This window comes from Gymnoscopelus microlampas (genome assembly GCF_963454915.1).
Source record: "Gymnoscopelus microlampas genome assembly, chromosome: 23".
Lineage (NCBI taxonomy): Eukaryota > Metazoa > Chordata > Actinopteri > Myctophiformes > Myctophidae > Gymnoscopelus > Gymnoscopelus microlampas.
This window is the reverse complement of record NC_139960.1, coordinates 22,266,840-22,281,839: the sequence shown is the minus strand read 5'-3', so window position 1 is coordinate 22,281,839 and position 15,000 is coordinate 22,266,840. Positions and strand designations below refer to the sequence as shown.

Genomic DNA, 15,000 nt, shown 5'->3' with positions numbered 1-15,000 from the left:
CGGACTCAGACAGATGTGACAACGGTGTCACCACCGTTGGGCCACGTCTCTCTTGGCTCTTTTCGTCTTATGAAGTGTAACCCAAAAACCTTCCATAACCTGGAACTTTCCAGAAAACCGGCAAGTTCTGCAATAGTTTTTAGTTTTCTTGTTTAGTTATGTCGTTCCAATTATAACCATAACCAGTACGTCTTTAAAATGCATTAAAAAAAGCGGAAATAGCCGGTATACAAGCAGACGACGCGTTCTGGGTTCCTAGAACTGACCCCCTGAGCAGGGCTCAAAGAACTAGAATTCTGAGAACCTTATATAAAACCACGCCGCGGTTTGCTTACTTCCTGTTTGTCATCAGTCTGACCGATACTGTTGAGAGACAGGCAGCAGGACAAACCACAGAAACTCACTGTGGTAATTAATACGCACCAGGCTTGACGCACATCCCAGTATCTGTACATAATCTTATAACTATACTTAATCCCCTCCTTAACCATTTCTGGCCTATACTGTATTTACTTAACTGGATTCCCCCAGGGCTCTGTATTAGGCCCCCCGTCCTTTTTGCTCCACACTCAATATCTTAATGTCGATCAAACCGATATACAAGCACTTTGAAGATGTGGGCTTTACACGTGTCTATCATGTAAGTAAGTAAGTAGGAGAGGCTTATTGTCGGTATCAGCCAGAGTGGATGGATGGATGGATGGATAGAGAGAAAGACATATGCACAGAATAAACACAGAATTTTTCATTTAAAAAAAGGAAACACGAAGGGAGGAAAAGTAAAAGAAAAATATAGCTGCAAGCAGCGATAACACGGGGCCAGTGAATAGAGAGAGAGAGAGACATGGAAACGGAATAGATTGAAGAGAGAGAGAGTGACATGGAAACAATAGATTGATGAGAGAGAGAGATGGAAACATAATGGTTTGATTGGACATCTCAACCTACTGCCATTAACAGGATTCGAACTCTCAACCTTCAGACTAATAGGCTGCAACACTACCTATAGTGCTATAGCTTTGTCCAGACTGATATTGTCTGTTGAAGATCATAAACTCTTGCCTTCTTTCATGAACCAAGCCCCTGTTTCACTAACACTAAGATCACTCGTTCACAAACCATTTACCAATGAAGAAATTGTACATCTCCTCAGAACCAAAACTAGTGAAAGTAGCCGATCTACAAGCTCACAAACCATGAAAAGTTGTGAGATTGTAGATCAGCAATTTTCAGAATGAAGTATGTCATACGTTGAAAAAACGTACTCTCAAATAAGCATTTCAGGTTATCTTTACCATTTGCACATGTATTCATTGATACAGTAATGTCGTTTGCAATTCAACTTAAATTAAGTCTGCATCAAGTGAGGCTTGAACTGGCGACCTTGAGATTGTGAGGCATTCATTTAAGGGAGACGCCATTGGCCCAACAGACAAGTAACTGTGAAAAAGGAGATCACACAGATGATACAGTTTCACGCAAATAGCTGAAAAATCCTGGGTTTAAGTGTTTTTCAAACTGCTCAAAATTGCGGACAATCTAAGGGCGGAGCTTACTGGTCAAAGCGATAGATGTGTTCCTCATGAGTCAAGGCACAAGTGTAAGCAAGTTTCACGACTTTCGGCCAAACGAGGCATGACTTTTGCCTGTTTAAAGTTTGCATTTTCAAAAAATTGCTATAGCGCCCCCCTTTGGCCAATTGGAGTGAGATTGGTTTCAGTGATATTTGGAATGACTCTCTACATTACTGCAACGTTTCAAAGAAATGTGAGTCTTGCATGTATGTGTTAGGGGCAGATGAATAATTTTCATAAAACTGCAATAGTTAAAATCTATTTCCTCCTGGGATTTTTGAGTAATCTGCACAAAACATTTTACACATGAACTTAGGACCTTTGCCTACAAAAATTTCCAACAGATTTTCCATAAGTGAAAAAATGCAGAAGTTAGGAGCCAATGACTGTTTTTCATATAATTCAAAATGGTGGGAGATCTAAAGGTCAGAGGTCAAAAGTCAGAGGGTGAAAGTTGTTCAGCATGAGGAGACGCATATGTGTATCCAAGTTTCATGGCTGTAGGTCAAACAGGGCATGAGTTGTACCTGGTCAAAGTTGGCATTTTCAATTGAGTGCTATAGCGCCACCTTTGGACGAAAGATTGTGAGAATTATTTTTTGATCGTTTTTCATGACCATCTACCATATGGCCGAGTTTCATAAAAAGCGACAGCGCGGTTCAGCCAGAACTGCGAAAAGTGGCAGAAGAAGAAGTGACAGAATACTGCCAATAACAATACGTGTCCAGAGCAGAGCTCTGGCCCCGTAAAAAGAAAAAGGGGGGGGGTAAAGCAGAAGAGATAAAGAGGAGAGAGAGAGAGAGAGAGAGAGAGAGAGAGAGAGAGAGAGAGAATATAGACAGATGGGAGAAATAAAAAGTATGAATGTTGGGGGGAAATAAGAGGTATAACTTTACGAGAGCTGATTAGAATAAGTGCAGAAAACATTGGAATACACATTCAAAACCTATACCTGGGTTAAACAGATTTAACTGTGTAGCAGCAGTGAGGTGCATAGTTGGAGTTGAATGACTTTGCTCATAATTACACTGCTAAATTAGCACTGCGCTAATTTCATAATAACATGCAATAAAAACGTCTTCCTTCCCCGTCACTCTTCTAACATACACATTAAACACTCACTCACACACGCACGCACACACACTCAATTGACAATTACACACACACTCATATCCAGGTGCGCTCTGCTAATGCTTGGCGTCGTGCCAGCTAGGCCTCAAGCCAGCGACAGAAAGACAAGTGTGTTGTGTTGTAAATGTCAGCCATCTCTGGCACAAGCTCGCCACACACACACGCATGCACGCACACGCACACACACACACACACACACACACACACACACACACACACACACACACACACACACACACACACACACACACACACACACACACACACAGGAGGGGGTCTACAGCTGTTGGCTGCTATAAAAGGAGAAAGGAAACCTCTATCCCTCCTTTCACAGGATGAAGGATGAGAGCAGAGTAGAGGCAGAGGAGAGATGAGCCATGTGCAGGAGATCACCAACCAACACGTGATGGAGAGAGAACTCCATCTTACCTGCAGCTAATTTTTACCCCCTGGGGTTTCTCTGAACAACACTCTGACACTTTCAACTCTCAAAGTGGGGTCCCCAGTAAAAAATAGTTATTACAGCATCACAATCATTTTAACCACTTTATCCATTTATACCTTGACGATTCAAAAATGTTTTGAAATGTTTTGTTTTTTTACATAAATCTTCTTCACGGGGGTCCCTGGCACAAAACAGGGGGTCCGTGGACAAGTACATATCAATTTGGGGGTCCTTGCTATGAACAAGTTTGAGAACCACTGCTGTAGGGTGATGATGGAGCTAAGAGGCAGGCGGAACAGACGCACACACACTCAAATACACAGTAAAACACTTTTTCCTCAAAGACTGTGCAGACACACACTGGTGTGCTGTGAGACGCAGAAGTCCAAGTAGTGCTGTGAGTTTTTGTGACAACCACACATTATTACAGCAACATACAACTATATAAAAAAAGTTAATTTAATATATCAGCGAGTGCATATTCATACAGGGTTAATACAGGGGCACATTCTATTGTAAAAACATATTTATACAGTATATTATAACCACTTGGGTATGTCGTTATAGGCAAAACATAAATATTTGAGCTTAAAGGCGTAGTATATACTGTACTGTAACTTTGCTCTGTGTTTACATAAGAAAACAATAATGACCTCAGATTAAAAAAAATACCAATAATTTCTCTCTATACCAGCAGTCATCAGCCACTGGAGTTGTGTGGTGGCGTTTCCCTGCTGAAAAACACTGCCCTCTCGCTGTATTTTGGTGTGTTCACTGTTTGTTTTGGTAGACGGGGATGTTTTTGGGCAACCACAACAAACAGTGAAAACACCAAAATACAGCGAGGGGGTGTGTTTCTGCAGGTAAACACCAACACACAACTCCAGTGGCTAATAACCGCTGGTATAGAGGGAAATTATGAGTAAAAAAAGATTAACCCATTAAGACGTGGAACGCATCTGTGTCACTGTAAGATTTCTTTGGCTATTCAAAAATAGCAGATATACAAGCTCTCACTGTAGATCTGTTTTTTTCCAAAAACTGTTAGGATTTCGATTTTTTTAAAGAATCGATCAGGTCTTAATGGGTTCATCTAAAATCAATTATTGTTTTCTTACGTAAAAACAAGTTACATACTATGCCTTTTAACCCAAAACCGGGAAAGCATCCGTGTCATTTTAGAGTCGCGCTGCGGGCTTGCATATCTGCAATTTTTTTAAACATTTTAGACAAATCTTAAAAGTATGAGAACTGCTGATTTGTAGAATCGGCCTCAGGTCTCATGGGTAAAAAATAATGGTTTTCTTCACAAATATCCAAAAATTGCTAAAAGTTTGAAATAATCAAGTCATATGGCCCCAGCCGGCCCTAGTGTGTCACTCTGAAGGCAACATGAAGTGTCACGGGGCGAAGGGACATGGAAGCAGAAATTGCCACGCACACACCGCTCAATCTATCTCACTCCTTCTGTTCCCACGGTAACAACCGCAGAAAGGACTCACTCCAGAACAATGGCTGTATACACTAACCTCTCATTTCACTGCTCTGTGTGCGTACGTGGCTAATGCACGGGACTGTATGGAACGTACAGTGCCATACATTACAGCCCAGTCATTTCCATGATCAATCTATATGACGCATGATGATTACTGTGCTGTAATGAAGACTTTTCTGTCTGCCGCTGCCTTTTACTGAGGTTTGTGAATCTTGTGCTCCGATGAATTGAGTACAAAGGACCCCAATGGAAACAAGCCATAGGCTTTCTTGGGTTTAAAATCCTCTTAGCAGACCTTGTATTGCACTGTACTTTCCTGTGCTTTTTTTGCAAACTGCTAATAAAGTATTCAATCAATCAATCAGTGCTGCACTGTGAATGTATTCTCTCATTGTCTGGCTGTTTGATTTTCGACTTATTTTCTATTATTTTAACTTTAATAACTATTTGAATTAGGGTTGTCCGATATTGGCTTTTTTACCGATAACCGATATACCGATATTGTCCAACTCTTAATTACCGATACCGATATCAACCGATACCGATATATGCGGGGATTATTGTGATTAGGGTAAGCTCAAATTTCATATCACACACACCATATACAGTAAGAACTCCTGTAACTTATTTATAAAGCAAAAAAAAAAAAAAAAAAAAAAATTTTTTTTTTTTTCAAAAACCGATACCGATATTTTCCCGATATCAATTTTTATGCTAATATCGGCCGATAATATCGGGAGGCCGATAAAATCGGACATCCCTAATTTGAATTAATAATGATAATGTGTTTCTTTTCCACCATCGTTATGCTCTTAATGGGTTTCCGTAAAGCACTTTTAATTGCCTTATTGAAATGTGCTATACAAATAAACTTGCCTTGCCTGCAATCTTTGAATAACCAAAGAAAATAAAAATTATTGAGCGGATGAACGAATGCGTTCCCGGTCTTAATGGATTCATTGCCTTTATTTGTACAGTGCTGTATCAACACTGGACTAATGTTTCGATGCCAAGAGCATCTTCATCAGGGTCACATTACCCGCTGCACTTTGGAACTCCTCCTCTTCTGAATATACTTACTATTCATTAAATCAAGCTATTCTTAATGCAACTGAATTATTGTGTGCGTGCGTGCGTGTGCGTGCGCGTGCGCATGCGTGTGTGTGTGCGTACCTGGGACGGGCTGGAGAAGCCCAGATTGTGGCAGCCATTGCAGGGTGTGAGCGCCTCCCAGAATCCCACGGGGCCACAGCCCCTCTCTGGCTCCTCCTCCTCCAGGGCGGGGCCTAGAGGCGGGGTGGGCCGCTACAGGGAGAAAAACACACTTCGCTCAAACAGTGGTTCTCAACGTTTTCTGGCCACGACCCCCCCCAAAAATATCATATTTGAACTGTTGACCCCCTCCACCCTGACAAGCACTTGGAAATGTAGGAGTTGAGGCATTTTTTTGTCTCGGTTTCACAGATAAATATTGTGAAAATAGCTGATCACATGATATTTACTGTACATGCTGGATCGCCTATTTTCAAAAACTTTTACTCTTTCTCAGGTCATATTTCACAATTTGGCCAATGTTTGAAATGTTTATTGCGAACGCAGCGGAAGGAGGCCGCGCAAGTGGAGCTTACTATGACACCGTGCTCGGCTTGTGTCTCTGTGTGTCTGTGTGTCTGTGTGTCTGTGTGCACTATTGTGTGCACTGCCTGTGTGCAGCCAAGTAAATGTCCAATATAGACGTACCATATATCAAATGAAAGGTCTTTGAAAACTGAACACACCTGTCAAGGTTGCGTTTAAGCCCGCCCCTTCCCCCGGAAGCCACGCCCCGGAGAAGCCTCCTAAAAACTCCCCATTGAAACCCCATGTTAGATGAAAAGTGCCCGAATCGCTCCCAAACTTTTTCTACCCCCCCTAAGTGGGGGTCTACGAACAAATACTTCGGGCTCGGATTTTGGCTCCGCCCCCCGGAAGTGGGTGAAACAGGCACTTCAAACACTTTGTTGAATTGTTCAAAACCATTAAAAGTTTGTTTTGTGTTAATTTGTATTTTTCTAAGATGCTCCTTTTAACGCAGAATTTCTTTGCTTTTTTTTTTTTTTTGGTTAATTTTTTTTAAATATTTTTTTTCATTCATTTTTTTTTTTTGCGTTCGCTTCCCGCGTTCGCGCGTCTTACTTGTAGTATAGTTTGTTGATTACTTTTGACGCAGAAACGTAGTGACAAAAGAGAGAGAGAGAGAGAGAGAAAGAGAGAGAGAGAGAGAGATAGAGAGAGAGAGAGAGAGAGAGAGAGAGAGAGAGAGAGAGAGAGCAGGGAGATGGAAAAAAGTGGGAAAAGTTTCAAAGGGAGGAAGTTGACGGACATGGATAGATGAACAGATAGAGTAGGGGTGCAACAGCTTATTGCCAATAATAATCAAATCAAATAATCAAAAGAATAATTGAGTTGGGGGGGAATTGAAGTGTAGCTTTTATTCACATTTCTTCTAAAGTAGCAAAAATAGCAGATCTACAAACTCGCATGGTGAGCTCATGAATCTGCAATTTTTGCAAATGTTGCGAGTCATTATAAGTGCAAAACAAAAAAGAAAATCCCTTCTTTTGTTGTTTTAGGCACTTAAGCACAATTACTTTTGTTGATGTTAGACTTTCGGGCCTAACAGGATGGTTATAGTCGGGTTCGGGCCGAATTTCGGGCAGGCCCAGTAGGGCCCAGCTAGGGCCAATCCTTCATTTTCAGGCCCGTTGAGAACTCTAATAGACTAATACAGCATCACACAAAAGCATCAAAAGTAGCAGATCCGTAAGCTCGAAACGCGGCGCGAAGCAACGCGTTCCGAGCTTGTAGATCTGCAACTTTTGATGCTTTTGAATTTGAATGCTGAAAAGTAACTGTTTTGGATATGAGGTTTCCACCCCACAGGTACGATGATACCTCCATATTTAAACTTCTTATGGTTTTTTTTGTAATCTAATGCCATACGAGAGAGTCCCACAAAAGTAGTGAAAATAGCCGATCTATAGGGTTAGGGGCTTTTTCACTATTTTAAATCGTTAATTTAAAACGGTAATAATAATAAAAAACGATTTGAAACATCTACTTGACGTGTGTCCCCTTGTCAGAGGAACCAACACAGGGACACACAGGTGGCTGTGTAGCAACCTTTGCGGCAGGAACGGCTAAACAAACAGCGTGTGAATAAATAAGCCACGGCGCTTGTACGCGGCGCTCCAAACCTCAGTGCTCATTTATGTATCTGTGTCTCTTGGGGAGAGTACAATGTGTAAGATCTCAGATTGAAATTAACACTGGGAATTTGACCGTGTAGCGGACAATGCGGCAAGGGAGCGTGACAGTATATCGACGGACATTATACGTTATACGGATTGTGGATGTTTTATTCATGCATTCGTGGAATCACCACGCAGACGTGGAATGTGTGTGTGTGTGTGTGTGTGTGTGTGTGTGTGTGTGTGTATGTGTATGTGTGTGTGAGAGGGAGAGAGAGAGAGAGAGACAGAGAGAGAGAGAGAGAGAGAGAGAGACAGAGAGAGAGAGAGAGAGAGAGAGAGAGAGAGAGAGAGAGAGAGAGTGCAGAGCATGCTAATGGCGTTGGCATGCACATGTATGCACAGTCACCCCAGGGAAAGGGAGGGGGCCACATGAACCCATAGTGAGAATGCCAGTAATGGAATATAAATAGGTACTTCTATGGAGAGATGGATTGTTGGAATTACAGCCTGAGTGGAGAGGCGTGTGCATGTTTAATGTATGTGTATATATATTATATGCATGTGCTCTGTGTTTGAGTGTCTTCAACGCTAATAGTGCATGTTCTTATTTGAATTTGACACATTGGCAACAACAGAACAAATGTTGATCATCGCGTGTGTGTGTGTGTGTGTGTGTGTGTGTGTGTGTGTGTGTGTGTGTGTGTGTGTGTGTGTGTGTGTGTGTGTGTGTGTGTGTGTGTGTGTGTGTGTGTGCGTGTTTACTATCCATGGGGACCCAAAAAAAACACATTGATAGTAATACCTTTCAGAATTGACCATAATGAGAATATTGTTCTCGTCCACCTGCCATAAAGGGTAAAAAAAAATGTTTTGTGTGTGTGTGTGTGTGTGTGTGTGTGTGTGTGTGTGTGTGTGTGTGTGTGTGTGTGTGTGTGTGTGTGTGTTTACTATCTTTCAGAATTGACCATAATGAGGATATTGTTCTCGTCCACCTGCCAGAAAGGGTCAATTTTTTTTTTTTTTATAGAGCTATGGTTATGGTAACTATAGTATAATATTCAGTTTTGGGGTTAGGATTAGGCATCTAAGGGTAAGGTTAAGGGTTGGGGTACCCCCCCAAAAAAGGTAGAAATTGTATTTTTTTGTGGAAGAGTTGCCCACAAGGATATAAGAACAAACCCGTGTGTGTGTGTGTGTGTGTGTGTGTGTGTGTGTGTGTGTGTGCGTGCGTGTGTGTGTGTGTGTGTGTGTGTGTGTGTGTGTGTGTGTGTGTGTGTGTGTGTGTGTGTGTGTGTGTGTGTGTGTGTGTGTGTGTGTGTGTGCGTGTGTGGTGTCACGGTGATAAATGACCCCTGTTCTCCAGGACCTGGACAGTGGAATTGAAAATCCTCTCTAAGCTTCTCTGTCACACTGCGCCGCTAACTGATAAAACCACCCACGGTACAGCTTGGAACGACTCAATTACTTTCCCTTTGTGTGCGTGTGTGTGTGTGTGTGTGTGTGTGTGTGTATGCGTGTACTTGTATTACTATACTTGTGAGGGCCAAGTGTCGCCACAAGCATAGTAGAATTTGAGAAATAGAGTCCTGACGTCACTCCCACTACCCCTCGGTTACAGAGTAATTTTTTTGTATTGGATTTTTGTATTCTCATATAGGCAAATCTTAGATTGCATAAGAACTGTGTTCCAAAAATAAACAAATCATCCCGTTGATTTTGTCAGGTATGTGACACTGTGTTGTTTATGATATTGAGTTATATTTGATAAGGTCTGTTTGGAGAAAATGTTGATAAATTAGTAGCCTACTTTTTCACCATCAGTAAAAATGAGTTTCAGGTTGGAGGATAAGATTAGAAATTTAGAGGTTCAGTTTATAGGTTAGGGTGGGAGTTATGCCAGATTAATACTTAGCTGTGCATGTTGTGTGCCAAAAATATAGTATAGTGCCAAGTATAGTATCGTTGCTGTCCGGCAGAAACCAGCTAACTCCATTTTTCCGCTTTTGCATTTTTTTCCCATAAATCAGTGCTATTGAACACCGTTTACGTCTGTGTGTTGATTAAAACAATACTGAACCAATGAAAAGTATTAAAAAGCGCTTCTGACAAAACCAGCTAACTCCATTGGATCCTCAAACTTTCTGTCCACCAAAGGGGGGTGGAGTTACCTGGTTTTGCTGACTCCAGGCTCCACCCCTTTTGACCTCCAACCTCATTGTGAGCTTGGAGGTCCATTTAGCTGTACTTATCAATGATGAGCAAAACCTCCTAACTCCACTTTTTGTTTTGTTTTTGTCATTTCCTGAAAAAATAACATTTTGGAGTTGGTTTCTGCCGGACAGCAGTGCATTTACTGTAACTTAATGCCACCAGATGCACGTGCACACATGTGCCTACACGTGCATATGGAGAGAGTGAGTGAGTGAGGAGTTTGAGTGATGTGAAAATGAACAAGTGATTAAAACTATGAATGTCTAACACTGCGTTCCAGTGCAACCTGGCACGGCCAACTCCAAACAAACATTAAATAAGCCTCCTAGAGAATGATTAATGAATCACTCTAAACAAGAGATTAAACCAAGAGTGCATGAGCAACAACAAGTGAATGCTTGAGTTGATGCAAGCCTGGTGAAATATCTCTGGCTGATAGTGACCCCTTCTGGTGAACTACACAAACTACCATTGCACTACTAAAAATGTCTGTCACACACATTTCACATACTGGACTGTACATGTTTCAGAATGTATGAGAAAATAATCACTTGAATTACATTTTCACACATTATGTTTGCCATTCAAAATTGCTTTCTTTTGTGCTTTGTTCCATGTTAGACAGTAGAAAAATACAGTACATATTTTGGCCATTATTTAAAGATTTTTAAATGAGTTCTGCTGTATCAATCATTATTAATTGATTATTTTGTTAAATTATCAATTATTCTATAACTGATTAAATTGATTAGTTCAATTCATCGTTGCTCCCCTACTTTGCTCTTGCACTTTGTAAGGTGGATAAGAGCCTCTCATAAATGCTGCCTCTCATAAACGATTACATTGTAAATTGTATGACAGAGAGACTGGTGGCATTAAGTTACAGTAAATGCTTAGAAATGTACAGTATGAAATGGTCAGACAATGAAGGGCTGTGTAGGGTATCAACTCAAGAATTGATAGGGAGCCAATTCAGCTAAGATTTTAGTGATGAGGTCTCTCTGTCTAGTTGTGATTAAAAGTCTCGGAGCCAAGTTGAAGACAGGCTAGGGCCTTCTAATAGAAAGGTTTTTGCAACGAATTGCAATAGTCTATAGCCTTGAAGCTTTAGTTCTGACCAAAGATGTGTGATGAGACGAAAGCTATTTCCAGTGCACATCACCATTGTATGACGGAGCATACCGGTACATTTATCAAACGGTACGTGTAACGGTACATATCAAACCGTTACCCTAACCCTAACTGTGACATAGAACCACAACTTTCATTTGATTAAGCCACAGGTCTCAATTTCAAATGATTATTTTATTTATGTTATACATGGACCTCCTATACGATGATGATATGCTTGATATTGTCTAAAATTCATAATCGTACATAAGAACTAGATTCATAGTGGTGAAGGTGATACTGAAACACTTTTGTGAATATAGAATAATAATCATAATATATTTAATGTATAATATACATTTTTTGTATTGCAATCCAATCAATTACTCCTCATTTGGATGGGGAACCCCTGGAACTCTCTCAAGAGCCCCTTGGTGGTCCCCGGATCCCCCTTTGAAAACCACTGCAATATAAGACTTGCTTGGTTGGAAGTGTTGAGATTGAGAACCACAGTTTTCTAACCGATCTCTATATCAAGGGTTCCCAAACTGTTCAGTCCACAACCTCCAAAATACTCATATTTGAACTGGGGACCCCCCACCCAGGCACTTGGAATTGTAGGCATTACATTTAGTTTGACTCCAAACTGCAAGCTCACTGCGGCTATTTTCCCAACGTATGCCTCTTTCTTAGGTAATATTTGACAATTTGGTATTAAAAAGATATAAAAAATCATTAAATTGTCACTTTAGAAATGTGCATATATACCCTGTATACATTTACTGTATACAGCATGTTGGTTTGTTTACTTTTGAGTGAGAAATCAATGTTGCACATTAAGCTAATCTGGGGACCCCCAGTTTGGGAACCCTTGCTCTAAAGAGTACACATCCAAAAACATTCACTTTTACGCGTGTGCGTGCGTCCGTGCGTGTGCGTGTTGTACCTTGCCACCGCGGGTCAGCGTGCCGTTGGAGCGCTCGCTGCGCTCGCTGCGGTCGTCGTCCGACAGGCGGCCGCTGCCGAAGCTGTCCATGGAGTGAGACGAGATGGTCTGGCAGAGCTCCTCAAAGGAGTAGTCCCTGTCTCGACACTTCTTGATGTCATGGAGGAGTTTGGACAGCTCGCCTGTCACCGCGTCATCTGGAGCGGGGGACAAGGGGATGAGAAGCCATGCGGTGCGGTCGAGAAATACCAGTGGTGGAAAAAGTACTCCGATTTTTTACTTAAGTAAAAGTATCAATACTGCAACGAATACAGTATGTATAAAATGCATTAAAATCTTTTGAAAATAGCAGATCTAAGTAGATTGGTATTTTCAAATAGCCAAAGTTTAAAGGTAGGGTAAGTGATATTTTTGGGTTAAAACAAAAAGCATTTTGTTAAAAGGTTAAAGCACTATATTCTGATAGTAATCATTGCTATAGAGTGTTTTTTCAGTAACAGGAGTCTCCCCATCTCTCCAGCTCTTTAATAAACAGAAAATACATTTTCCGGTAGGTGTCAAAATCGCAGCCAATCAGGAGAACGTACCCATTTTTAAGCTTCATTTTTATGGTGTTCCAGTTCCAATTTTGTCTGCTCATTTCTTAGTGTCATCACTTCCAATTTCACTTGTTTAATCTATATCCTGATTGAGTTCTCTATCCTGATTGGATAAAATTGGAAATGAAACTGAAACGAAAATGCATTTTCTGTTTTATAAAGAGCTGGAGAGACAAGGAGACTCATTCTACTGAACAAACACTCTATATTAATGAGTACTATCAGAATATAGAGCTATTTAACACTTATTTTAACCAAAGTAAATCACTTACCCTACCTTTAAATAGGACTGCTGAAGTGGTTAATGTATATTTTGTAATAATAACTATTAATTATTCTGTAATAGTAACGAGTAACAAAAGTTTTCAAATAATTGTTGTGGACAATATTTTCCTCTGAGATGTAGTGGAGTAGAAGTAAAAGTATTGAAAATTGGAAATACTCAAGACCTCAAACAGGTTACAGATTAAACAAGTGCAATTGGAAGTGATGACACAAAGAAATGAGCAGACAAAATTGGAACTGGAACACCAAGCTGATAAATGGGTACTTTCTCCTGATTGGCTGACATTTTGTCACCTACCTGAACATTTATTTTGTGTTTATTGAAGAGCTGAAGAGCCAGGGAGACCCCTGTTACTGAACAAACACTCTATAGCAATGATTACTATCATAATACTGTAAAGTGCTTTAACCTTTTAACAAAAATATTTTTGTTTTAACAAAAATATATCACTTACCCTACCTTTAAGTTGTTAGCAATTTATTTTTCACATAAAGTAGCGAGTAGGTAACGAGCTCCCATAGGAGATACTAGAGAATAATAGTAGTAGTACTACTATTATAATATCATATACTATTATAGTACTACACACTAGAATCCAATAATCAACAAAAATGTTGACTGTTGGACCTTTACATTTCTATACCTGTGTTATTGAATTGGGAAATTAATTAGCTACTTAGCTAGAACTAGTTACCGCAAATAGTAGAGGCGTTACAGTAACAAATTACTTAGAAAGGCATTACTGCTGAAACTGTATTGCACCAATATTTTGTCAACCCAAACCTCTACCAAAGTGTCAGTGGGCCTCATTCACAGAGATCTTTTTATTATATTTGTTGTATTGATCACTGAGGGGAAACGCATCTTTTGAATTAACATATCCTATCCTTAAATCCTACCTATTTCTTCACTCTTGCTTTTAGATGATCTTTTAAAATCTCTGTGTTGTTATTCATGTGCTCACTGTTTTGCCTGGTTCACTGCCTTTTTTGCTTTTATTTTTTTGCTTTATTGTTAAATTAGTTGTACTTTTTCTGTAATTGTATTCTTGCTCTGTAAAGCACTTTGAGCATTTCATGTCATGAAAGGTGCTATACAAATAAAGTTTAATTTTATTATTATTATTATTATTACAATTATAACATTTTGTGTCCACGAGCCATAGTCCCTATGCCCTGTGGACACGGCCAATTTCTGGGTTCCACTGCACAGTCTGTGGGGGCGTGAAAATTCACCGGGGGGACTCTAAATGTCCTCTGGGCCCCCCTCTGCGTGTGGATACCACTTGTTCGCCCATCAGTCCCACGGATGATTTTTGTTTCCTTTTTTTGTATTTGGGTCCTTTTCTGCAGTTCAAGCATAATTCCACAGGGTGGCAGGCTATTTTCCAAAACTATTGGCCGTGGACACAAACTAATGTAAAACTATTGCCCGTGGACACAGTGGTTAATCTCAAATGCAAAGGGGCTACAGGGCTGACAAGAGCCTAGTAAGCCTAATAGGGCCTATTAGAGTCTAGTAAGGCATAGAACACCCTAGTTTAGCCTATTCCAGCCGGACCCAGCCCTGTATAGCCTAGTACAGTCATCTAACTACCCCCATACCCTATGCTATTCTCCCACTGGGCTGGACTTGGGTGTCCGGGAATGTGCTGGGCTGTGCTGGGCTCTGGTGGGCTGTAATGGGCTCTGGTGGGCTGTGCTGGGCTCTGTAAGGTTGTACGGGGCAGTACTGCACTATAGCCTAGAAATGTTCATGTAAAACTATTGCCGGTGGACACAAACTCATGTAAATCTATTGCCCGTGGACACAGTGGTTAATCTCAAGTGCAAAGGGGCTACAGGGCTGACAAGAGCCTAGTACAGCCTACTGGGCCCTATTAGAGTCTAGTAAGGCATAGACCACCCTAGTTTAGCCTATTCCAGCCGGACCCAGCCCTGTATAGCCTATAGTACAGTCATCTAACTAC

General features: G+C 40.7%; 1 protein-coding gene across 1 annotated transcript in view; it reads right to left on the bottom strand.

Moving 5' to 3' along the window:
* The window catches only part of anks1b (ankyrin repeat and sterile alpha motif domain containing 1B), a 316,968-nt gene that overhangs the window by 165,652 nt on the left and 136,316 nt on the right, over nucleotides 1–15,000 (bottom strand). Inside the window, 2 exon segments of the mRNA XM_084049725.1 lie at nucleotides 5,820–5,951; nucleotides 12,147–12,343. Of these exon segments, the coding sequence (XP_083905851.1) occupies nucleotides 5,820–5,951; nucleotides 12,147–12,343 (329 nt within the window).